General features: G+C 60.5%; 2 protein-coding genes across 2 annotated transcripts; one reads left to right on the forward strand and one right to left on the reverse strand.

The window, feature by feature from the left end:
• Positions 1 to 91: 91 nt before the first annotated feature.
• On the forward strand, positions 92 to 19752 carry CEBPZ (CCAAT enhancer binding protein zeta). Its single transcript, XM_056125670.1, has 16 exons — positions 92 to 241; positions 2000 to 3519; positions 6565 to 6796; positions 7451 to 7634; positions 9864 to 9952; positions 11546 to 11599; positions 11965 to 12067; positions 12184 to 12252; positions 13454 to 13520; positions 14517 to 14614; positions 15849 to 15906; positions 15992 to 16194; positions 16749 to 16832; positions 17997 to 18055; positions 18188 to 18269; positions 18492 to 19752. The coding sequence occupies exons 1-16, from the start codon at positions 92 to 94 to the stop codon at positions 18644 to 18646; spliced, it is 3207 nt and encodes a 1068-aa protein (XP_055981645.1). The 3' UTR covers positions 18647 to 19752.
• Positions 17350 to 23297, reverse strand: CEBPZOS (CEBPZ opposite strand). The gene is made up of 5 exons (XM_056122826.1): positions 23275 to 23297; positions 20800 to 20915; positions 19069 to 19113; positions 18658 to 18742; positions 17350 to 17633 (listed from the first exon to the last, which is right to left on the reverse strand). The coding sequence occupies exons 2-4, from the start codon at positions 20912 to 20914 to the stop codon at positions 18660 to 18662; spliced, it is 243 nt and encodes an 80-aa protein (XP_055978801.1). The 5' UTR covers position 20915; positions 23275 to 23297; the 3' UTR covers positions 17350 to 17633; positions 18658 to 18659.
• Positions 23298 to 24522: the final 1225 nt, after the last annotated feature.

The following is a 24522-nucleotide window of genomic DNA, read 5'->3' on the forward strand; positions in this document are numbered from 1 at the left end:
CCGCGCTTCCGGGGCGGGGCCGGAATCCGGAAGTCCCACCCCTCCCGCGGGCGGAAGGCAGCCACGGCGCAGGCGCAGCGCTCCGCTCGCCATGGCGGCCTCCAGGACGGCCGCGGCCACGCGCGCGCCGCCACCGCCCCGGCGGCCCGAGGGGCCGGCGGGGGACTCGGACGCGGACGAGCCGGCCGAGACCGAGGATGGCTTCTCCCTGGAGGAGGTGCTGCGGCTCGGCGGCACCAAGGTGCGAGCGGGGCGCGGCGCCCGGGGTCCCCGCGGCGGACGGGCCCGCCCCGGGCCTTCCGCGTGTGCCTGTGCGTGTGCGCACGTGTGGGGGTGTGTGTGTGCACGTGCGCCTGTGCACGTGTGCACGCGGGCCTGTGCACGTGTGCACGCGGGACCGGAGACCCCGGAAAGGGTCTGACTTGCGCGGGGTGGGGAGGGGGCGCAGAGACCTCCGAGGACCAGCGGGCGGGGCCACCGGCAGCCGCACCGGCCCGCGGACCTGCTGCGGGGAGGGGGAGGAGGGCGCGGGGCGGTTTGCGCCCCCTGCCCGGACGGGGGTCGCCGTGCCGTGCCGTGCGTGCCGTGCCGGGGGGCGGTGTGCTTCTGCGCCCGCACCCAGCGGTGCTCGGGGTTCCCCCTGCTTCTGCACCCAGGTGTCATTCCCGGCGGGCTCAGGGTGATGTAGGCAGGTAGATGGGGAAAGGCCCTTTGCACCGACACCCGGGTCAGCCCGCGCGTGCAAGGCCAGCCCTTCGCCCGCTGCGCTGTCACGCTGGCTCCCCGTCTTGGGTTTATTTACTTATTTATTCATTTTGCTTTTGGGGTCACACCCAGCAATGCTCAGGGATTACTCCTGGCTCCCACTCAGGAATTACCCCCGGCAGTGCTCAGAGGACCCTGTGGGACGCCGGGAATCGAACCCAGGTCGGCCAGGTGCAAGGCAAACGCCCTACCCGCTGTGCTATCACCGCAGCCCCCGTCTTGGGTTTATTTAAATGGGCCGCCTCAGCTAAGAGCCCCGAGTCTGTCTCGCTCCGGGAGTGCCTTCTTCTGCGTGTCTGCAGCCACCTGCCCTCCCGAGGGGCCGTGGATCCCCTCCCGGCACTGCCCAGTTTCATGGCATGATAGCGCAGGTGACAGGTTGAAGATGGAGATGACGCAGCTTTCCGTTCCAGGGAGGGGTCCTGGCAGGTGAGGCCAAGACCGGACCATGTTTCAGCACTGCGTGAGCCCCAGCACAAGCCGGGTGCGACCCCAAGGCCGAAACAGTCTAGGAAAGGGAGCCACCGGCTGGCGTGAAGCTGGCGGTCTCCCTTGGCGGGCTGGGCCGCAGCCTGGGCTAAGTAAGGCCCCCTCTGTGCGCTTCTCATCCCCCATGTGTCTGCCCGTCATGCTGGGCTCCTTTCTGGGCGTGTGCGATGTGCTGTGTGAGCCATTAAGCCCAGCTTTCCATGTGAGTGGCTTGCCCCGGGCTCGTTAACTTGGTGTTTCTTGCATCTTCCTGGTGGGTGAGAAAATGACGGGTGTTTCCTGACCTTCCCTTGCAGGGCCCAGAGTCGTAAGTCAGGTTTGAAAAGGAATGCCTGGCTGAAAGGAGCACCCTAACGTGTTGTGCCTTTTCCTTCCGAGGTCAGGGTGTAGACCTGGGTGCGGGCAGGGGTCCTCAGCAGGTCCTTGAAAGCTCAGTGTGAGCCCTCCGGGTGCTCCAGTTTTTAGGACCCAGGCTTCAAATTAGCCTTAGAGGGGCTGGAGCAATAGCACAGCGGGGAGGGCGTTTGCTTTGCACACGACCGACCCAGTTTCGATTCCCGGCATCCTATGTGGTCCCCCGAGCACCGCCAGGAGTGATTCCTGAGTGTATGAACCAGGAGTAACTCTGTGCATTGCTGGGTGTGACCCAAAAAAGCAAAAAAGTAAATAAATAAAAATAAAAGCAAATTCGCTTTAGAAGCTGTCAGTCGGTCGCTCATTCTCATCTCCCTCCCTCTGTATGCAGCAAGATTTCCTCATGCTGGCCACTTTGGATGAGAACGAGGAGGTGGTGGACGGAGGGAAGAAGGGCGCCATCGACGACCTTCAGCAAGGGGAGCTCGAGGCGTTCGTGCAGAGTCTGAATCTGAGCAAGTACGCCAGGACGTGCGCCGTCGAAGACGACGATGACGGCGGCGGCGGTGACAAGCCTGCTGAGACGGAAGCGGCGGACAGAAAGGGGCAGAAGGCCAGGAAGAAGAAGCAGAAAGACGCCGCCGAGGCCGAGAGGACGACGCCGGCCGGGAAGGCGGGACCGAAGAAGCGGCCGGGGCCGGAGCCCAGCGCCGCCCAGGCCGCCGCGGGCGCGAGGGGCCGGCGAGAGAAGGCGCAGGACCCCTTCGAGTTCTGCGAGCGGCAGGCCCTGCTGCTCCGGCCGGGCGGCAAGTGGCACGAGCTGGGCTACAGCGGCGAGTGGGACCCGGAGCCGCAGCCCCGGGAGCTGGTGGCCGGCTACGGCGCCCTGGCCCAGCGGCTCTACGAGCACGAGCTCGGCCTGTTCCGGGCCCAGGCGGCCCGCCAGAAGGGCGCCTCCACCTGGATGAAGGCCATCGTGTCCTCGGGGACGCTGGGGGACAGGATGGCCGCCATGATCCTGCTGGTCCAGGACGACGCGGTGCACGCGCTGCAGTTCGTGGAGACGCTGCTGGGCCTGGTGAGGAAGAAGGGCAGCAAGCAGCAGTGCCTGGCGGCGCTGGACACCTTCAAGGAGCTGCTGCTCAGCGACCTGCTGCCCGCGGGCCGGAAGCTGCGGCCCTTCGGCCAGCGCCCCTTGGGCCGGCTGGAGCAGCTCTGCAGCGGCAACCGCGACTCGCGCGACCGCCGGCTGCTGCTGTGGCACTTCGAGCACCGGCTCAAGCTCCTGGTGGCCGAGTTCCTGCGGGTCCTGGAGGCGCTGGGCCACGACCCGCTGCCGGCCACCAGGACCCGCGCCCTGCGCGCGGCCCACGAGCTGCTGTGCCACCAGCCCGAGGGCGAGAAGGCGCTGCTGGCGCAGGTGGTGAACAAGCTGGGCGACCCCCTGAGCCGCGTGGCCGCCCGGGCCTCCCACCTGCTGGAGACGCTGCTGCGGCAGCACCCCAACATGAAGGGCGTGGTGTGCGGCGAGGTGGAGCGGCTGCTCCTGCGGCCCCGCGTCGGCCCCAAGGCGCAGTACCACGCCGTCTGCTTCCTGAACCAGCTGGCCCTGGCCCCCGAGGACGGCGAGCTGGCCGGCCACCTCATCGCCCTCTACTTCTGCTTCTTCCGCGCCTGCGTCCGGAAGCAGGAGGTGGCGTCCAAGATGCTGGGCGCCCTGCTGACGGGCGTGAACCGCGCCTACCCCTACGCCCCCGCGGGCGACGCCAAGGTGCGCGAGCAGGTGGACACGCTCTTCGGCGTGCTGCACTCCGTCCCCTTCGGCACCGGCCTGCAGGCCCTCATGCTGCTCTTCCAGGTCATGAACGCCCAGCAGACCGTCTCGGACCGCTACTACTCGGCGCTCTACCGGTAAGCCTGGCGCCGGGGCCTTGAGGCCCTGTTCCCTGGAGAAGCGGTTCGGACGCAGGGAGAGCCCCCCTCGCGCCCCGACCCAAGTGTCCGGACCCCTCCCCGCCCCGTCATCCCGAGTTCACCGAGGCTGCGCGTGCTGCGGGGTCCTGCACCTCGACCCTCGCGGGTGGCCGCTGTGGCTGGGACTCCTCCAGAGGCCCACAGCACGGGGTGGGAGTGCCCTGACTGCCCCGGCGGGGGCAGGCGGGAGGATGGGAGGCCGGGAGGGACCTGGACCTGCTCGGGCAGGCCAGGGAGCTGTTTCCTTCCCGTTCGTTTTCATTTTCTTTTGTGACCCCCGCCTGGTGGGGCTCAGCCGGGGCTGACTCCTGGCTGTGCCCTGCTCACTCCCGGCATTGCCAGGGGGACCGTACCTGGTGCCGGGGATCAGGCCAGGATCTGCCGCCTTCAGCCCTGTGCCCTCTGTCCAGCCCTCGTTCGTGCGATTGTACGACCGGGACAGCTTGAGTGTCGTACGTTATCACGTGATCCTGGATGTCAGCCGTGCTGCCTGGATTTAAATCCAAGCCGTCAGCTTTGTCCACTTAGATCGAGACTTCATTAAGACCCTGTGAGCGGGGCAGGAGGGCTGGACCAGAGGTGACGCCATTTACCTTGTACTTGGCCTTGGCTAGTCCTGGTTCAGGCCCCCACCCGCACACATGCTGCCCTGAGCACAGACCCAGGAGCAAGCCCTGAGCACTGTGGCATAGCACCACCCCCCCCAAAAAAAAAAGGAAGAAAAAAAACCAGGGACAGCATTTGTGCACAGTTGAGATCCCATAAAGACATGCCGCCCCCAGCCGAGCCGCCCTGTCAGAGCCCCACGCCCACCTGCCCACCTGAGCTGGGCTTGTTTCCGTGTCTCCGCCCCTCGCAGTTTTCTTAGATAGCGAGAGAGTGACGCCTGGTCGTGCTGGCTCCTTCAGGGCCGTTGGCTTCACACCAGCCCCTCCAGGTCCGGTCTTGTAGCCAAAGACAGGAACGCGGAACTCCAACCTTTTCTGAGAGCCGCGTAGTGCTCTGGGTCGGTCCAGGCCACGCCTGTGTCTCCTCGACTCCTGTGGGCGTGGGGGGCTTTCGAAGCCTCGGACCACGCCTGTGTCCCCTCGGCTCGGGCGTGTGGGCCGATTCCAGACGTGGCGATGTGGGCAGCCACCCTAACAGGCGTGCCTGTGTCCGTGGGTTTCTGTCTTGGGACCCTGCCCAGGAGCGGGGCCATTGGCAGGCCTGCGTGTCATCGTCTTAGACGTGTCCCCGCCGTTGCCTGCTCCGCTCCCCCAGTGGGCGTGAGGCTCCTGCCTGCACTGGCCGCCTGGCCCCCGCGGCCCGGCCCCGGGGCTGCCTCTCTGTCATTGTGATTTGCGTGTTTCTGTGTGGCCTGCGTGCCCGTGGCCAGCCCCGTCTTCAGTAGAGACGTGTGTTCAGCTTGTCTCCCCAGTTTTGACGATGACGAGGTCACGGTTCCGGAAGGAATGAGCACTTAAGGTTTTTTTTAAAGATAGAAGGAAACACTTCAAGGCAGAAATGGAGCGATTTGGGGGTCGTGGCTTTTTAATTTAGGGGAGGAGAACTTTGGAGTTCCAAGAACTGAATCTTAGAAAACATCCAGGGTGGGTCAGGAAACGCTCCTCCAGCTTCTCCTGGCTCTCAGGCGCTTCCCGCGGATCCCCGGGGCTGGCGCTTTCAGGCGGTCCCTGAGTGCCGGCGTGCGTGGGCGTGAGGATGCAGGGGCCTGCTTCCCACAGCAGGCACAGACCTCCGGGCAGGTGCTCCCTGGGGGAGCGTGTCTGTCCTTGGTGCTCCTGGCAGGCGCTCCCTGGGAGAGGGCGTGGCTCTGCCTTCAGTGCTCCTGAGCAGGTGTTCCCTGGGGGAACAGATCTACCCTTGGTGCTCCCGGACAGGTGCCCCGGGAGAGGGCATGGCTCAACCCTGAGTGCTCCTGGTAGGTGCTCTCCGGGAGAGCCTGTTCCTGTCTCTGCCTCGGCGCTGTTGGCGCAGGCTGGGATTCTGGCCGCGCCGCGGGGTTGAGGGGGGCAGTACCGGAGGCTTGAGGTGAGGAAACAGCGTCCAAGGCTGAGCGGCTCGGTGGTGTGGGCAGCAGGTTCTGGGGGTGCGGAGCGAGTGCGGGGCGGGGCCTGCTCTGAAGGGGGGTTGGGTTCTGGGGCTCTGCGGGTTGGGTTCTTCCAGCGGTCCTGGGACTGGAGACCAGAGGGGGGGGGGGGGACCTCTAGTGCTGAGCAAATAGGACGGGGCGCAGTTCGCGTCTGGGCTGCGGGGTAGGACGAGGTGGAGGTTCTTGCCAGGCACGGTGGGTGCCGTGGCGTTCGTGCTGTCGGCCCAGGCTGGCGTCCCAGGGGGCTGCGCCCAAGGCTCCTGGTCTGGGCCGAGACCCCCAAATGTGCCGACCTCGGGTCCCCTCTAGGACAGAAGCTACTCAGCAGCATCCCCCGGGAATCCACTGTCCTAGAGTGAACACACAGAAAGCGCCTCCCCGGGCACCTGGACCGTTAGTGCCCCGGACTGTGCCAGAGCCCCCACCGCCCCGGGGGAAGGCAGTAGCCCCCGCTGTGGAAGCCCCGGTCTAAGGTGTAGAAGTTGGAAGAAGAGGAGCCTCACAGCAGAGGGGTCCAGGGGTGGGGGGGCTGGCTGGGCCTGCTAGCAGCACCCTCTGCTCGAGGGCCCACCCGACAGTGGTCAGTGCCGTCCATATCGGGGACCTGCCCCTGACCATCTGCTGCGGGAGGGGGACCACCTGCAGTGGTCAGTGCCGTCCAGCATCGGGGACCGGCCCCTGACCGTCTGCTGGGGGGCCCACCTGTGGGAGTCAGTGCCGTCCGTGTGGGGACCCGCCCTGCACTGAAGCAGGTGCTCGGCGCTAGCCTTGCTTCCCGGCCCCTGGCCGCTGACCTCCACGCCCTCTCTGGAGACGGTTTCTGGGGCCGGGCGGGCGGGGGCGGGGGCACCTCCCGAGGCGAGGCCCGCAGCTGCCCTGTCTTCCAGGAAGATGCTGGACCCCGGGCTGAGGACGTGCTCCAAGCAGGCCATGTTCCTCAACCTGCTGTACAAGTCGCTGAAGGCCGACGTGGCGCTGCGCAGGGTGAAGGCCTTCGTGAAGCGGCTGCTGCAGGTCACCTGCGGGCAGACGCCCCCTTTCATCTGCGGGGCCCTCTACCTCGTCTCCGAGATCCTCAAGGCCAAGCCAGCCCTGCGGAGCCAGCTGGACGATCACCCGGTACTACCCGGCGGCTCCCCTGGTCCAAGGGGCCGGGAACTCGGGGGCTTTCTCCTTGGTGATGATGGCGGTCACTGACTTCTCTGTCCAGCCGAGCCTGTTCTGGAGCGGGCGTCGTGGATTTCCCCCCGGGCGGGCAGTTCCGCGTGGCCCCCTGTGCTCCCGTGACCGCTGCCCCCCCCCCCCCCCGCAGTTGGGGGAATGAGGCTGCTGGTCTTCCTTGGGGAGGGCAGTTGCGTTGTCACCAGCAACCACAGCAGAAACGTGTCGGATTAAGGTCCCAGAATCCTGGGACTCTCGGCTCAAGACACTGTTGTATTTAGAAGTCAGAATCCAGAGTATTTAGAAGTCCACTCTTGTTCTAACTTCTGCTGATAGAATATTCGTGATTTGCAGTAAGGAAATCTTCAGAATGACGTACTGTATTGTTAAATACAAATGTCATATTGTGTTGCACCGCATAATTGCTACACCCCAGTTTGGGTGTGGTTTTTTCTTTTTTTTTCCCAATTATATTGGCACCATTTGTTTTCAGAAGTTTCCTATGATGGTCGCACCCTCCCTCCCCATAGTCCGCAGCAATTGCGTGCGAGATGTGGCGTGAATGAATAAGGATTTCCAGTTCGTTGATTCCGATGTTAAACCATTCTTCAGGAGTCTGACGACGAAGAAAAGTTTGTTGACGTCAGAGAGGAAGAAGACACGGAACAGTTCGCCGATGCAGAGAAGGAAGCAGAGACCGAGAAGACAGTTGAACCGGAAGAAGCTTCGTCTGAAGAACAGGTCAAAGCCAACGCGTCAGAATCCGCGTCTTGGGTGCACTTCGATAACCTGAAGGGTGAGGTTTTCAGCTTTCCTGTTTGTTTTTGTTTGGGGGGTCACGCGCCTCGAAACGCTCAGGGTTACTCCTGGCTCTGCACTCGGGATCACTCCTGTCAGTGCGGTGCCAGGGATCGAACCCAGGCCGGCCACGTTCAGGGCAAGTGCCCACCATTCTATTACCTCTCGGTGGTTCTTGAGCGTGTTTTAGTCGGAGACTTGATTTCCCCTTAGATCTTAATAGAAATATGTATGGCAACATTCTGTTTGCTTTGGGGCCACACCCAGCAGTGCTCAAGGCTTATTCCTGGCTCTGCGCTCAGGCATCGCATGGTCCTGGGGGTAAAACGGGTTAACTACCTGCAAGGCAAGCACCTTAACCCCTTACTGTCTGGCTTTGGTAAGCAACTTCATGTAACTGAAACTTTTTTCTTTTTGGGTCATACCCGCGATGCACAGGGGTTACCTTTGGCTCTGCACTCAGGAATCACTCCTGGCGCTGCTCAGGGGGCCATATGGGCCATATGCCGGGGGTCAAACCCGGGTGGGCCGTGTGCAAGGCAAACGCCCTACCGGCTCTGCTATCGCTCCAGCCCTGTGATTGTAACTTGTAGAAGTGAAAGCAGATAGATGCCTGTTGGACTAGGAAGACTCGTGAGAAAACTAGACAGTTCAATGCACAATAAGTTTTACTTGCTTTGGCCGTAAATGTAGGTTTACGGGATGGAGAGAGAAGACGGGGGTTAGGGCTGGCCTGGCACACACCTGGCCCAGGTTTGATCCCCGCACAGTCCCCCCAGGATCCCGCCAGGAGTGATCCATGAGTGCAGACTCGGGGGTGAGCCCTGAGCATTGTCCCAAGTCCATTAAAAAAGGAAAAGAAAAGAAGTAGAAAGTTTCTGACCTTGAACTACTTGTCATCGTCTGCCTTTCCGTGAACCTGGCAAGGCTCCTCCCAGCAGATACCAAGTCAGGGAGGGGCAGGCGCGGAGAGAGAAGGCCGGTGTCCTGGCACCGTGGCACATTGGAGCACCGTCTCTAGATCTTCCTACAGAAATTTTTAGGGTCAAAAACTTTCCCATGAGCTCGGAACTTGGCTTCTATAACCTCAGCACGGGGAATTCAGTCTAGTGAGAGAATATGGGCCCCAGAGAAGTCCGAAGGGGTAGCCGGACCCTCCCTCTCAGCGGAGGCGACGGCATGGGGCCCGTTTACACCGGCCAGGAGGGTCGTGATCAGGTGATCTCCCCAGACCACCCTGTGCCAGTGGAATACAGAAGAGAAGGAAGGTGGCTCCGGAGAAGTTTCTGGAAGAGCCCACCCGTGTCTGAGGCTAAGCTGAGAGGGCTCTTGGGAAGGAACCACACAATGTGCTCTGAGCTAAGCCGTTCCGGGGGCGCTGAGCACTGTTGCACCTAGAGTCATTGGCACCTTTGAAAGCTTGTCCAGGAGACAGTTACTTTGTTTTGTTTTGTTTTTTTCTTTTTTGGGGGGGAGGGTCACATCCAGCCGATGCTCAGGGGTTGCTCCTGGCTCTGCACTCAGGAATCACCCCTGGCGGTGCTTGGGGGACCATATGGAATGCTGGGAATCGAACCCAGGTCGGCCGCGTGCAAGGCAAACGCCCTTCCCGCTGTGCTGTTGCCCCAATCCCGGAGACAGTTCCTTTGGGGCGTAACTAGGAGGTGGTTGTGTGGAGGGCCCGAAAGTCTCCAGGCTTACGTCCAGTCACTGTCACCTTCATCTCCTTGACCCACAGAGGGCACTGTTTGTTGAGTTTTCTGAGCCGGCGGCCGCAGCATGTTAGCTGACTTCGAGCAGGCAGAGCTTTGGGTCTGGGAGTCCTGGAAGAGGTTGGATTTTCCTGTCCCAGCCGGATAACCGCGTTGGTAGCGGTGACTGCCGGCGAACTGGGCCCTTTGCTGAGTATCTCCCCACACGGGGTGTAGCTTTTCTTTTCTTTTTTTCTTTTTGGGTCACACCCAGTGGTGCTCTGGGGTTCCTCCAGCTCTGCTCTGTACTCAGGAATTACTCCTGGCGGTGCTTGGGGGACCATATGGGATGCCAGACGTCGAACCCTGGTCAGCTGCATGCAAGGCAAACACCGTACCTGCTGTGCTATCGCTCCAGGCCCTTCTTTTCTCTCCTACTTTCCAGTAAACTTTTCTGCTCTCAGACTCGGGGCGAGCGGGAGCAGTGACTATTTGGGAACGCAGTGTTTACGAATGAATTTTTTTTTCTCTCTCAGGTGGGAAACAGCTGAACAAATACGATCCATTTAGTAGAAACCCTTTGTTCTGTGGCGCTGAGAATACGAGTCTCTGGGAACTCAAAAAGGTAGGACGCCCTTTTCCTTCTCGTCGCCAAGGTCCTCGCTGTTAGTGTCTGTTCTGCCGCTTCACCCCTGCCAGTGCCACCCGCCACGGTGTGCGCAGGTCACCCGCCCCTCCGCCACTGGCTTTATCCCCCATTTAGCGAGACCCTCCAGGTTCGCCCTGGTTGGGACAGACGGCAGGGTTTTCTTGTGCTTTGGGCTGCTCCCAGCGCGGCTTCCTCCTGGCACCCGGGACCATCAGCAGTGCCAGGGCTTGGAACCAAGTCGGCCACTGGCAAGGCAAGGCCTGATCCACTCTGCCATCTCTCTGCCCCAAGTTCCATTTTTCTGTTGGAGATGTTAAAATGGGTAGTCTTGTTTCATTCACCAGGGATCATACCCGAAGAGTCTTACCGTGATAGGACGTCTTATATATATGCCTTCCTTTATAGTGCCGGGGCGGAAAACCGAGGCTCCCCCCCCCCCACTGCACCCCCAGTCTTCAGGCCAGCAGCTCCCCGGGGCTCACAGATGAAAATGAGAACCAAGCCAAGGAGCCAGCGGGCCCGGTGGCCGAGCTTGCGCCTTCCAGGCAGAGGCCCCTGGGCTTGGTGCCCAACCAGATACAGGGGAGAAACAGTGTCCAGGGCTGGAGCGACAGCAGGGAGGGCGTTTGCCTTGCACGCCTTCGACCCGGTTTGATTCCCAGCATCCCCTAGGGTCCTCCAAGCACCGCCAGGAGTCACTCCTGAGTGCAGAGCCAGGAGGAACCCCTGAGCATCGCTGGGTGTGACCCAAAAAAGCAAAAAAAACAAAAGGAAAAGAAAGGCACTCACAGAACAAATACAGGGGAAGGGCCCCGCTATCCTCCTGACCCTGAAGCCCTGGAGATTCCCCCGCGATGCAGAGTCCCTTATTGTGGTGGGGGTCCCCTGAATCCCAGAGGAGCTCATGCACGCACAGTTATTGAAAACTCGTCTCCTGCTCTTGCCAGCGAGAGGGGCCAGCAGGTGGGTCTCGGGTCCGAGGGCCGTTTCTAATGACTGAAGTCAGCTGCAAGCCGAAGAGCCCGAGTATTTGTTGTTCTGGTGAACCGAGGGGGAAGTGGGGAAGCTCTGGCCCCGCCGGCCCCTCCCAGCGGCCTTTCGCTTACGGCTGCGGCCGGGCTGACGGTGGTTTCTGTGGCAGCGTGGTCAGAGCCGCCGAGCGCCTCAGCTTCGCGGCTTCCCAGCAGGGAGCAGAGAACGTGTTCAGGAAAGACCGTCCACGCGGCCCCAGAGCCCGCCTGGCCGTTGGGCTCCTTGGGCCCGCGGCTCCCTCAGCACCCACGGGACGGGAGGCCCCTGGTGCTCGTGCGTGTGTTTGGACGTCGACGGGAATCGGTCTCCTGTGTGTGAAGTGGAGCTTTTCTGGGGTGACCCTGCCGGGCGACGCCGTGCCAGAGAGAGAAGCCCTGGCCTGAGTGGAGGGAGGCGGGCGAAGCAGCGTCACCCCCGGGTGGGCTCTCCCCCCGCCGGCCAGCCTCGTCGTCAGTTTGGGTTTGATAATCCGGAGCGCGCCAGATTCCGTCTCCACCTCCTCCTTCCCTCCTTCCTTCCCTCCTTCCTGTCTTCCAGCTAGCGGAGCATTTTCATCCCTCCGTGGCCCTTTTCGCAAAGACTATCCTCGAGGTAAGTCTGAGACTCGGGCGACAGCAAACGAGAGGAGAGAAGCGCGCCGGTCGGGCGCTCTCCTGCCCTGGAAGGAAGGGGTGTCGTACTTCGGCACCCCGGATGGGTGGGCGCAGGGGTCGGGGCCTCCCTTTCCCGCCTCCTGCCTGCCGGTTGCTGGCCACCGTCTTCGCGTGTCCAGGGTCGAGTGTGCCGTCGGCTGCGTGTGCCTGGTTGTCCCAGCTGTCAGAGGCTGCGATGAGCTGAACGGCCGAAGCGCCGTTTGCCCTCCGAGCTGCCTTCGACGCGGTGCTCTGCGTGCTTGTGTCTGCCTCTCTTCGGGGGCTTTGAATTCTTAGCCCCTTTCCCTACCTCCTCCCCGGCAGGGAGATTCTATTCAGTATTCGGGGGACCCACTGCAGGACTTCACACTGATGAGATTCTTGGACCGGTTTGTTTACCGGAATCCAAAGCCCCACAAGGGCAAAGGTGAGCTCGGGGCTGACTTGCGGGTGCCGGGGGCGGGGGCGGGGCGGCGGGACGGCGGGACGGGTGCTTCACCGCTTCACCGCGTCCTGTCTCATCCGTGGGGTGTCACGTTGCAGAAAACACGGACAGTGTCGTGATGCAGCCGAAAAGGAAGCACTTCCTGAATGACATCCGCGCGCTTCCCGGTGAGGCCCCCCCCGCCCGTGGCAGAGTGACACAGCCTAGGGTCCGTCCCAAGGTGGCGTTGCCAGGCACATCCCAAGAAGCAGATCTTTGGTTTTTCAGTCACTGTGATACTGTGGCTGTGTGAGGCGCTGCTCCCCGGACCTGTGCCCCTCTCCCCACCCCCCCGGCCCCCCGCTCACCCACCGGCTGAGGGGCATCACTCCGCGGCCTCCTTCTGTCGGGACGGGAGCCGGAGCTGTGGCTCTCACGCCCAGGCTCTCAGATGTGGGGTCTCCCCCTGACCGTGAGATTTAGTTCCGACTGTAGGATCTCAGACTCTTAAATTCTCCAACAAGAGTGTGGCAGAAGCCCCACAGCTGGTTTTGTCTTTGGGTGTCATTGGAACGTAGACGGTCGCCTGTTTCTGGGAATTTTGAGCCCGTCTTGTGCACGTGCATCTGTTCACGTCTGAAGCAGTTCTTTGCCTCCGGGGGCCAGCACCCTTTCGTTCAGACCAGGGTTGAGTTGCAGCTGATGCATCATTTCATTTCAAGCTTGCCTGCATTTTGGGGGTCCAGAGATGTGAAGCTGACTGAATTAAAATGAGAAGTCATATCCCTTTGCGTCAGGGTGAGATATTTTTGAAGGAAAGGTGGTTTGGGGCCACACCTGACTGTGTATGCGCAGGCTTATTCCTAGTTTCGTACTCAGGGATCACTCCTGGTAGGTCAGAGAGAGAACTGGGGTACCAGGGAGCAAAGCCAGGTTGACCTCGTGGTCAGCAAGGAAAGCGCCTTTCCCACCCAGGCTGGTGGGAAACGGGTCTCATTCCCCTGACCCTCAAAGAGCCTCCAGTCGTTGTGAAAAGACGAGTAAGAAGAGGCTGCTAAAATCTCAGGGCTGGGGCTGGATTGATAACACAGTGGGTAGGGCGTTTGCCTTGCACGCGGCCGACCCGGGTTCAATTCCCAGCATCCCATATGGTCCCCCGAGCACCGCCAGGGGTAATTCCTGAGTGGATAGCCAGGAATAACCCCTGTGCATAGCCGGGTGTGACCCAGAAAGCAAAAAAGAAAAGCGCTCTGTGAGTTTCGATGCCAGAGAGACTGTGTCACCCTCTATTCTGAGGAAAGGGGATATTGACCATAGGAAAAATCTTCCAATCAGCAAAATGGACTGTTCAATGGTGTCTTCTTAAACATTGTAAACTTCCTTTCCTAGTCAACAGTAAGGAGTTTCTTGCCAAAGAAGAAAGCCAGATACCAGTGGATGAAGTGTTTTTTCACCGGTAATATACTTCGTTTACTATGGGTTTATTTGGGAAACAGTTCATTCAGATTTTTTAAGTTCTATAAAATGCTGTGTTACCATAATAGACCTTTCTTGGAAAAACTAGAGGATATCAGTATTTTTCTGAAAGGAATTTATAAATCATTTCGCATCTCGCATCTAAGTGAAACTAAGATACATTTGTGGGTTTTTAATAATTGAGCACGAGTTTTGTGAGACGTCACTTATAATTTCATTTTTAACGTAGGGCTTTGCTTCTGGGCTTTGAATCTGTGCTCTGAGCACAATAATAAGCCGCTGACTCTTAGAACTGGCAGGGTGGCCGCACGGCCCGCAGATCCTGGTGTCGCTGGGCAGCAACGGGGCTGCTGGGTCACCTGATGGACTGTCACTGTAAAACGTTTTTGTGAAGAGTTCTGAGGTTCTGGTCCACCTGTAGAGTGTGGTGGTCACTGAGCTGTGAGACAGCCCGTCTGCTCGGCCGTCATTGGCAACATTCCTCCTTCACTGTGATACTCTGGTACATCATTCAAGCTGAGCCCCAAACCTTTTCCTGCACCGTCCAGTTGTGTTGAAATGTTCTTATGAAGCACAGCTAGCATAAAGGAACCCAGATCTGGGGCTACAGCAATGACACAGCGGTATGGCGCCCGCCTCGCACATGGCAAACCCAGATTCAGTTCTCAGCACTTCCTCTGGCCTCCTGAGCCCGCCAAGAGTGATCCTGAGCACAGAGCCAGGAGTAAGCAAGCCCTGAGCACCTGCAGGTGTGCCCAAAAATGAAGGGGGGGGGGGGTGGAGAATCCACATCTTTTATTATTTCAAAAGTATCCAGTCATGTTTAAGTGATCTCAATTCATAAATTATTTTAGTCTTTTATATACATCTGAGGTAACAGCTTCTGCCTGGGTGTCATGGGCTATAGGTGCTCGGATGAAACTAAAAAGGACCTTTTAGTCAAATTCTTGGATCAACAACGTGCATTCTCCCGCAGGTATTATAAGAACGTCACTGTCAAAGAGAAACAGAAGAGGGATTTCGACGAGGAAAGCATAGAAGATGTGGACGACGATGAATTTGAAAAGATGATTGGTGAGCATTCTCGACTGTCCCTTTGTAAGAAGTTCCGGTGGGGCGGAGCTGGGAGGTTGCTCCGGATCGGACCAGTGTCACCGTGCACAGGCCGGGAGCCTTAACCCGGCACTGCCTCCCTGAGCCTGTACAAAGTGCCATGACTTATTCACAGGACCAGAGTGTCGGTGCTCGAGGAGGGCTTCGCTTTGAGTGCTTTTAGCAAGGGCTGGGCGGTCTCTGCAGTGGGCTGGGCGCAGGCAGGCAGTCCCAGTGGGGCCCCACCTGGCCTCTGTTCCTGGCGGGCCCTGGTCCCCGAGCTTCCGGGGCAGCGTCTGGCAGCACTGCACGGTGTTCAGAGCAGCACCGCATCCTCCTGAGCATCGCTTGGGGGCCCCACCCCTCCAAAATGTCTAAAAATCCTTTGCCAGAAATACAGGCAGATCACATGGAGGACTGGGATTCATTGAGAGTTTGTAAATCACCACATTTGCTCCGGGAAAATAGGTGTGCTGGGGCCGGTGCTTCGGGGAGGAGGTGGTATAGTTGCTTGAGTCCATTTATGAAAGCGCTGGTGGGCGGGGAGCGTGCCGCGACGGTGCAGCAGGCGGCCAGTCGCCTTGCGCGAGGCCTGTGCAGGTTTCATCTCCAGCCACCGCACGTCTGTCCCCCCACCCCCCCCATCCCAGAATCCCAGAAACAGGAAAATCGCCACAGGGGGCCTCCAAGATAGTCCGGCGGGTGCAGTGCTTGCTCTGCCTGGGTCCGAGCCTCAGCACCGCAGACGGTCCGTCCCCCGAGCAACCCAGGGCGGGCCCCAAACAACAACACAACCACTCTCACTGCCCTAACCTGCTTCCACAGTGGTAGCAGATCGGCTGTTTAATTCGGACTGAGATTTTAATGGAGACGTAAAGCGAAGCCAAACACGGTGGGAATTTGGAGAGACGCGATTGGCCTCGGTCATTTGCGTATTGTAGTAGAACTGCCAGAAGTAGGTGTTGCGTGATGCTGGTGGTTTCCGTTGCTTTCTCAGTTTCATATTCGCCTCTTTCCTCGAAAGAACTTTTATGTTAGAAAGCTGAAGTGAATTGGCCCCTTTTCACTCGGCCTGCGGGTCAGGGCAGGCTCCTCCCCAGCCCGTAGGGTTCCTCGGCATGCCAGAGGCCACTTCCCTCTCGGGGCTCACGGGTGCTGACAGCGGGCGCGGGGCCTCTGCGCTCCCCGGGGCTCACGGCTCTGTGTCCCCTTGCAGACACATTCGAAGATGACAACTGCTTCAGCAGCGGAAAGGACGACCTCGACTTTGCCAGGTAAAGCGCGGGGCGGGCAGGGGGCCGCGCCGTGGAAGGGGGTCCCCGGCCCCTCGCTGGCACGCTCCGGGTGGGCCTTTTCCAGCAACGTGAAGAAGAGGAAGAAAGGAGCGAAGGATGAGCTGGAGGATGAGGATTCCGAGGGCAGTGAGGACGGCGAGGACCTGGACGAGGACGAGGTGTCCCTGGGCAGTATGGACGAGGAGGACTTCGCTGGCCTCGACGACAACGACGACGACGGCGGCACTTTCCTGGACGCCTCGGACGAGGAGGGCGAGGGCCTTCCGGGTGAGCCGCACTCCCCAGCAGTCACACGGCTCCAACAGTCACCTGTGACTGGGGAGGGGGGAACAGGCGGTGAGGAGGGGCCGGGCTGCGGGTCTCGGCTGGGCCAGGCGGTGCCGGGGAAGAGCGGGGCCTCGTGATGCCGGACACTCCCCCTCCCACACCTGCTCGGCCCCTCTGAGGGGCCCAGGGCGACCTGGCCCTGTCAGCGAACAGTAGAGGAGTGGCCGGGCTTTCTCCCTGCAGCGGGCGGCCGCTGTCAGCAGCCGAGTGTGCATCTGGGCTTTCCTGAGGCCCCGCGCGGGCTCCCGGCGGATGCCTCTTGCTCTGGGACTAGGCCGAGTTCAGGGCGGCCACTCTCAGCTCACGGACGCCAGTGCCCTTTGTGGCCCTTCAGCTCTGCCCTGGCCCCGCGTATGGGGTGGGCCCGGGGTCCCCTGGACTCGCGGAGTTAGGAGCCACCCGGAACAGCAGAGCGCGGCACCCCGAGGATGCAGGGGCTTCTCGGGTGGCTCCTTCTCAGCCCTGATGTTCTGGAATCTTTCTTTGGGCCACAGACGTTGGCGGAGTCGGCACCAAAAGCAAAGCCAAGAGCAAGAGGAAAGGCGGGCGCGACTTTGACTTCGCTGGGTCATTTCAAGGTGAGGAAGTGTGTCCACCCTCCGCAGCGCGGCCGGGCTGTACCCAGGTGGGAGGGGCGCGTCACGTGCGGGCCAGGCTCCAGGCGGACCACCAGCACGGCCAGCCCTCGTGGATGGCAGGGGACCACAGGGGGTGGTGGGGACCGGTGGACAACGCCTCCGGTTGGGCTGTGGTGACCGGGAACATCCCTGCCTGGCTGTGCTAAGTGCACAGGTGGACAGCGGGCTCTCCCGGGGCTCCCATGATGTCAGATACCAGTGTGCAGAGATGCCGTCTGCTGTTCCCAAAAGGGGAGGTCGCTCCGGCGACAGTACGGTGGGTAGGACCCACCTGGGTTTGATCCCCAAGGTCCCATGTAGTCCCCGAGCACCGACAGGAGTAATTCTTGAGCATGGCTGATGTCACCCAAAAGGCCAAAAGAAAAAGTGAGGACTGAAAGACACGGTATTTCTAGGTTGATCTTTTAGACAGTGTAGTGTTAAGTGAATTAAATACTTAGTGGAAATTAAATATAAATACAGCCATTTACTAATTTATTTTTAAAAACATAGTATTACAGGTTTTTGAAAGGAGCACCAATCTGAGTACTAAAAACACAATTTCCTTCATAAAACGGATGATTTCAGTCAGCTTCTTCGTAGAATTCTTCTTCCAAGGAATAAGAACTCAAACATAATTAGACTTTTCAAGTTGACATTTTTGCCTGTAAATATTCCAAACTCCATCCGTGCCCGCTGTGGGACTCTAATCTTGTCTGAAACCGTGGGGTGGGGTGGGGCGGGGTGGCTGCCAGCCCAGTTCTGAAAGGCAAGAGGACACTGGTCACGGGCAGACACGGCTCGTCAGTCCCCGGAGAGATGCTTCTACTCTCAGAGCCTACCTGCTGCTGTGGTAAAATTGTGCATTGTAGTGTTTTTGTTTGTTTTTTTGGGGCACACCTGGCAATGCACTCAGGAATCACTCCTGGCAGTGCTCGGGGGACCATATGGGATGCTGGGAATCGAACCCGGGTCAGCCGTGTGCAAGGCAAACGCCCTACCCACTAAGCTACCGCTCCAGCCCCAAGTGCATTGTAATTTAACAAAATCTTGTTGAAAGGTTTCTCAAAGATAATTGGACAATTGAATAAACTCAGTTGAACTCTTTTTTTTTTTTTTTTTTAGGGCCAAAGAAAAAGAAGAGAAGAGTGGATGACTCCAGCCTGTTCGTGTCTGCGGAAGAGGTGAGGGGGGTGTTGCGTGCAGCTGTCCGCCGGCGGCCTGTCCTGCCCTGTCTGCGGGGGGGGGGGGGGGGGCGTGCTGCCTGCAGCCCGCCTGTCTGAGTCTGCTTCTAACGAACGCAAACATCGTTCCAGTTTGGGCACCTGCTGGATGAAAACATGGGCTCCAAGTTTGACAACATCGGCATGAACGCCATGGCCAACAAAGAGAATGCGAGTAAGTGCCCGGACTTCCGCGGAGGGGCTGCCTCTGCCGGGCAGTGGCTTCTCGTCCCTGGGGCTGGGACTCGGGACTGAGCCAGCAGCCCACAGGCGGCCCCCCGGGGCCCTCCGGGAGCATTTCCTCAGTCAGCCTCGGGGCCCTGACAGCGGACAGCGGGAGAGGCCCCCACCCCCACCCGGGACGGGACCCCACACAGAGCCGCGCCCTCCTCCCCAGGTTTCAAACAGCTGCGGTGGGAGGCCGAGCGCGACGACTGGCTGCACGGCCGGGACGCGAAAAGCATCGTCCGGAGAAAGAGAAACTCCAGGCGGAGGCTGGGCGCGGCGCAGAGATCGAGGAGGCCCAAGAAAAGGGCGGTCTCCAAGGCCTGAACCCGACTCACGTCTAGCTCTTGCTGCGGAGCCATTTTTCTTGATCTTGCTCTCTGATCCCATGTATTCCAGAATGTTCGATGGATTTGTAGTACGCTAGAGATAGAAACAGCGGTCAAAACAGCGGTCGTTTGCAAAACCACGTGAAGAGCTGAGGACAGACGACCGTCCCCCTCCCCGCTTTGGGCCGCCCGTTGGTGCAGCGCCCTCTGTAACCCCGGGCTGGGCGTTGGAGTCCTCTTTCTTTGTTCTCTAATCCCAGGGGCAGGCCCTGGTGGACTGAAAACACCCCAGCAGACTGGTAAGCCTGAGCTGGGTTTAAACTGGGATTTGATTGATTCTGAAGTCACAGGTTAAATCATTCAGCCCTTACTTAACCGTCAGGAATCGGTTTTGCACTCTTACTTGACTGAAGGACCCACCTTCCAAGATGAAGGGGAACCTCTTGCTCATGGTTTGCCTGAAATCTGAAAGAAAACTGGAATTCAGTATATGAACGTTTTTGAAAGACTTTCTAGTCTCTCAAATCCAGCCTTGGGGAGCCGGGTGAGGCCTGGGCCTGGTCCCGGCACCCTAAAGCAGGAAATGTGAGACTCAGGGAGATTGCTCCATCCACGCACACATGGCCCCCGACCACTCCCGCCCCCTCCAAATTACTTATAAATAATTGCAGGGGCTCCACATGGCCAGGGGAGACCCAGACCCACAGCCCCCACAGAAAGATGCACAGGACATTTCTAGCACAGCCTTGCGCACACAACCAACCCAGGTCTGATCCCCAGCATCTCCAGGAGTGGACCCTGAGTGCAGGGCCAGGAGGAAGTTCTGAGTACATGTGGACGGCACAAAAACAATCCTATAGGAACACTTTTGAAGGCTAGGAAACGTGGTTGAGATGGTGAATGGCTGGTGAATGACGTCACTTGCTAACACGACATCGGAGTGTTTCTTTGACCTGTATGTATTGTGTAATTTATTTTCTTAACTGTCATTTATTGAGAAGCAATATGTAAAAACAATTTTTCAGTGATGTATTCTTATATGGCCTTATGAATGATTTACAGGTGTCATTCCCTTATTACAGAACTAGAAATTAAAACTCCCCTGTTTTTAAAGATCGATCTTATGTTTCATTTGGGCTGGAGCAATAGCACAGCGGGTAGGGCATCTGCCTTGCACACGGCCCACCCGGCCAACCCAGGTTCAATTTCTCTGCCCCTCTCGGAGAGCCTGGCAAGCTACCCGTGATGTATTCAATATGCCAAACACAGTAACAAGTGTCACAGTGGAGATGTTACTGGGCCCACTCAAGCAAATCAATGAACAATGAGAGGACAATGACATCATGCTTCGTTTGCGTTTAAACTCTTTGGATGTTTCTCCCATCCCCTCAGTTGCTAAAGAACAAAACCCACCAGCACCTGGAATCCTTCCCAGGGATGGGCCCTGGGGAGTCCCAAAGGCCGCTAAGCTGCTGGAGGAGAATAAGAGCACTGTGGGAGGAGCAGTGGTCAGGACGCCCCAGGGCCCTGCTGGCAATCCTCAGTTCCACACAGGGCCTGGGATGGGGTGCTGGGGTCACACGGGTCGTCCTCCAGGGAGGCACCGGGGACCACATGGTGCCAGGAACTGACCGTGGCTCTAGCCCTGCCCTGGCAGCGTGCAGGGGTGCTGGGGCCCAAGCCGGGGCTCCTCCATGCGAAATTGCCTTTCGGCCCTTTGGCGCCACCTCCCCAGCCCAGGGGCCTCGCTGCTTTGCTGCTTCTGTGGGGGGCCGCACCTGGCAGTGCCCAGCTAAGCCCTGGCAGGGTTCGGGGAACCACGCGCTGCCTAAACCCAGGACTGAGCTCAGCAGCCCCCAACCAGCTGAGAAGGGGCACCAATCTGGTGCACGGGCACCGGAAGTAAGGGCAGGGGCACGGGAAGGTTTGGTGCCAGCACTGACCCACGCTCCGGGCAGCCTGAGCTCAGGCCAGGAAGGTGAGAGGCAAATGGAGCCCCCCCCCCCATGGCCCTCTCCCCAGCCAGGCTGTGAGCATGGTGAGACTCCCTGATCCATAGCTAAGCCGGCCTGGAAGGCAACAGCTGGACTAACCGGCTAGGCTTGGGCCAACTAAACCACCCTCCGGAAAGCAGTACCGAGTCCACGTTACCTTGGCTCGCCTCCATCTTCTTGAACAAAAAATAAGCACCAAAAACGCCCACCAGTTCTGCCAGCAAGACTCCTTTAAAGATCTTCTTTGCCGTTGGCTCCATGGACCGGGACATCCTAGCGTAAATAAGACACGGAAGCTGGTGGGGACGGGTCGCACTTGCGGCCACTTCTGTAGCAACAGCCCCTGCTGTCGGGACGAGCGCCTAGGACAGTCGGACAAAAACTCCTCGGCCTGGAGCAAGCGGGCAGAGCCCTGTTCAACCCACAACACCCTGTGAGGTCCCTGAGTCCTCCCGGAGTGATCCCTGAGTACTGCTGGATGGGGCCCCACCCCCAAAAATTTCTTTTTAACTCCAAAGCTTCTGTACAGTCTTTGCAGTAAGCTCAGCCCGGGCCGTCATCCGCACAGGTGAGCAGTGGGCCAAATACAGGACTTGAGGAAGTCCAGGCAGGAGGTGATGGCCAAAGCGGGGATGAAAACGGGACCGCCTGGACACCTCCGGAACCTGCTTGCAGCGACTCCAAATGGTTCTTAGTGTTTCGTGTGGTTTGGGGCCACACCCAGTAGGGGCTAGGTGGGAGGGACGGAACCCCGGCACTACCGCATCTCTCCCGAACTCCTCACATGCTGCCAGTCCTGCGCCTGGCCGCTTCCCCGCCCCCCGCCGTCCTCTGGACACCTGTCCCTGTTGTGTCCACTGTGCAGAGGCGGGGCAGCCTTCTGGGGTGGAATTACCCCACAAACATCGCTCCCAGGTGTGTCCCCCGCCCAACCCCTCCTCTCACCAGGAAAATGTGATCACCCCGACTGAAAGATGAGGCCGGCACTGCCCGCCCCTGGGGGCTGCTGGGTTTTTGCCCTCAGACTGAACACAAGAATCCCTAAGAAACGTCTCGCTGGGAGAAGATGAAGCTGAGGAGGGCAGGACCATAGGATGGGGACTGGGCATTTGCCCGCACACCTCAGACCCAGGTTCAAGCACGGATGATCCCCGAGTGCTGAGCCGGGAAAGGAAGCAAAGGGATGGGAAAATGCCTCCCCCGCCCCCCCACAAAGAAATCACGAAGAAAGCATCTGAGGGAGGGCTCACCCCAGCAGTGCTCAGGGCAGAGCCCCAGAGGTGCTGGGAGCAAATGGAGGGGCTCCCCAGGGGAGCGGCAGGCAAGGCCAGCACCTGGCCCCTGCCCTCAGCGAGCCTCCCTCCCGCTACAATCGGACCCACGGACCGCCTGGGCCAGTGCTGGGAAGACCCCCAAGGGCGGGAAGGCCCAGCCGCCAGGGCAGGGGGGAGGGAGGGCTCCGAGCCCGTGGAGGGAGCTCGCCCTGGGCAGCCGGGGCCTGAGTCAGGAGCCAGCGAAGCTTGAGCCTCAGGCTGGGTGCAGCGAGCAGTACCGCACCCCCCCTCCCTGCACCCCGGCTCCCCGCTCAGCACCCCAGCCCGTGCGCCCCAAGATCCAGCCCCGTGCGCCCCGGAATCCAGGCCGGGTCCCTGCACCCCAGCCCCGTGCACCCCGCGATCCAGCCCCGTGCGCCCCGGGATCCAGCCCGGGTCCCTGCACCCCAGCCCCGTGCACCCCGCAATCCAGCCCCGTGCACCCCGCAATCCAGCCCCATGCACCCCCGGGATCCAGCCCAGGTCCCTGCACCCCAGCCCCGTGCACCCCGCGATCCAGCCCCATGCACCCCCGGGATCCAGGCCGGGTTCCTGCACCCCAGCCCCGTGCACCCCGCAATCCAGCCCCATGCACCCCCGGGATCCAGCCCAGGTCCCTGCACCCCAGCCCCGTGCGCCCCGCGATCCAGCCCGGGTCCCTTCACCCCAGCCCCGTGCACCCCGCGATCCAGCCCCATGCACCCCCGGGATCCAGCCCGGGTCCCTGCACCCCAGCCCCGTGCACCCCGCAATCCAGCCCCATGCACCCCCGGGATTCAGCCCGGGTCCCTGCACCCCAGCCCCGTGCACCCCGCGATCCAGCCCGGGTCCCTGCACCCCAGCCCCGTGCACCCCGAGATCCAGCCCCATGCACCCCCGGGATCCAGCCCAGGTCCCTGCACCCCAGTCCCGTGCAACCCGCGATCCAGCCCCATGCACCCCCGGGATCCAGCCCGGGTCCCGACACCCCAGCCCCGTGCACCCCAAGATCCAGTCCCATGCACCCCCGGGATCCAGGCCGGGTCCCTGCACCCCAGCCCCGTGCGCCCCGCGATCCGGCCCCGGGTCCTTGTACCCCAGCCCCCCGCCGTGACTGCCCGGACCCGCGCCCCCAGCGCGGCCCCGCAGGGACCCAAGGTCACCAAACGACCCGGAAACACGCGGGCCGGCCCCGCGCCCCTCGGCTCACACGCGCCACCACCGAACTCTAACGATGCTCCCCCTGCTTTGGGAAAAATAAAAATCCCACGGCTGGACGCGCTGGGCGCGCGGGGCCTCCCACGCGCGCAGCCGGGTGGGCGCCGCGAGCCCCGACTCACCTGGCGGCGGGCGGCGCTGCTGCGCGTGCGCGGGACTGCCGGCGCCCCGCCCCTCCCGCGGAGGCCACGCCCCTCCCGGGAGGCCACGCCCCTCCCGGGGAGGCCACGCCCCCGCCGCCACCGCCGCCTTCTGCGCGCTCGCCTGAAACCAGCTCACAGCCACGCCCGTTCCCTCTAGGTGGTTCCCTCTGGGTGATGATGTAGCCGAGCGTCTCCCCGAAGAGAGAACAGCGGGAGGTCGCAGGCCACCCTGCAGCCAACGAGACAGGAATCGCGTTTAAATCCAGGACTCCGAGCTCGGTTGCAGAAGGGTCAGAGAGTCCAGATTCTGATCCCCCGCCCAGTACAGTCCCCCCTTAACCAGCCCTGCCAGGGTCAGGGACGGCCCCGACCCCCTACCCCCCCACACACACACCGACAAGCGCTGAGCTGGGAGTAGCCCCTCTGCCTCTATCGGCACTCCCAGGCACGGTCCCCGAAACAGAAGCAACGCAGATGAATGGACTGTGTGGAACTGGACCTGCCGGGCTCCAAGAGAGCCGGACCCAGAAGCAGAAGGAGCTGGCCCCGCGGTGAGGCTGGGCTTTCCGGCAGGACCCTGCATGCGTCTGCCGACATGCCGGGGGTCAAGACGGGTGCAGCACTGACAGCGTCGCATTGCAACGTTAGTGCCATTTCAGCATCGTTTCCGTGTTTGAGCCTGCCACACACTGAGTGGACGACAGGTGGCCTAGGGAAGACAGATGAACAGCAGCGCTCGCCTTGCCCCCCAGAAAGAGCCCCCAAGTCTCGGCGATTACAGGCATTAGTGACAGAGCAAGCGCCAACCCTTTGTCTCGCTCACATTCACTCCCTGAGAAGCAGCAAAGGACAATAAAGAGGCCAGAATTCTGTCCTAATTCCCCCTTGCTCTGGGAAACAAAGCCTGCCAGTCGGGGACCTGCCCACTAAGCCTCTTGTCGGAAAACTCGCCTTTCCCTTGCCTTCTGGGGCGGGGGATCCTGAAATTCCAACTGCGGCGAATAGCAGCCCCTAGTTATGTAAGGTAACAAGAACCAGCGGAGGGAGAGACGACGGAAAGGTAGAAACGGAAAGCCGCCGGGTCCTCTCATGTCACCTCTCCCAGCTGGCTTTTGTGAAATGACCACACAAACAACCAGGTCGAGGGCCCCATTCGGACCCAGGAAAGCTTGTCCCCTCTCAGAAGCGGAGTAAGAAGATGTTTTGTGGATCAGAGTCACAGCACCT

The sequence above is a fragment of the Sorex fumeus genome, unplaced genomic scaffold (assembly GCF_029834395.1).
Source record: "Sorex fumeus unplaced genomic scaffold, SorFum_2.1 ptg000006l, whole genome shotgun sequence".
NCBI classification, from domain to species: domain Eukaryota; kingdom Metazoa; phylum Chordata; class Mammalia; order Eulipotyphla; family Soricidae; genus Sorex; species Sorex fumeus.

Bases quoted from the DNA above. Each gene is read 5' to 3' on its own strand.
- CEBPZ (XM_056125670.1), top strand. From the start codon at position 92: ATGGCGGCCTCCAGGACGGCCGCGGCCACGCGCGCGCCGCCACCGCCC. The intron at 9,953-11,545 runs GTAGGACGCCCT...CCTGTCTTCCAG, and splicing joins GTCTCTGGGAACTCAAAAAG to CTAGCGGAGCATTTTCATCC. The intron at 12,253-13,453 runs GTGAGGCCCCCC...TTCCTTTCCTAG, and splicing joins TGACATCCGCGCGCTTCCCG to TCAACAGTAAGGAGTTTCTT.
- CEBPZOS (XM_056122826.1), bottom strand. From the start codon at position 20,914: ATGTCCCGGTCCATGGAGCCAACGGCAAAGAAGATCTTTAAAGGAGTC. The intron at 19,114-20,799 runs GTAACGTGGACT...GTTTTCTTTCAG, and splicing joins GAAGATGGAGGCGAGCCAAG to ATTTCAGGCAAACCATGAGC. The intron at 18,743-19,068 runs GTGGGTCCTTCA...TTCTATCTCTAG, and splicing joins GTTCCCCTTCATCTTGGAAG to CGTACTACAAATCCATCGAA.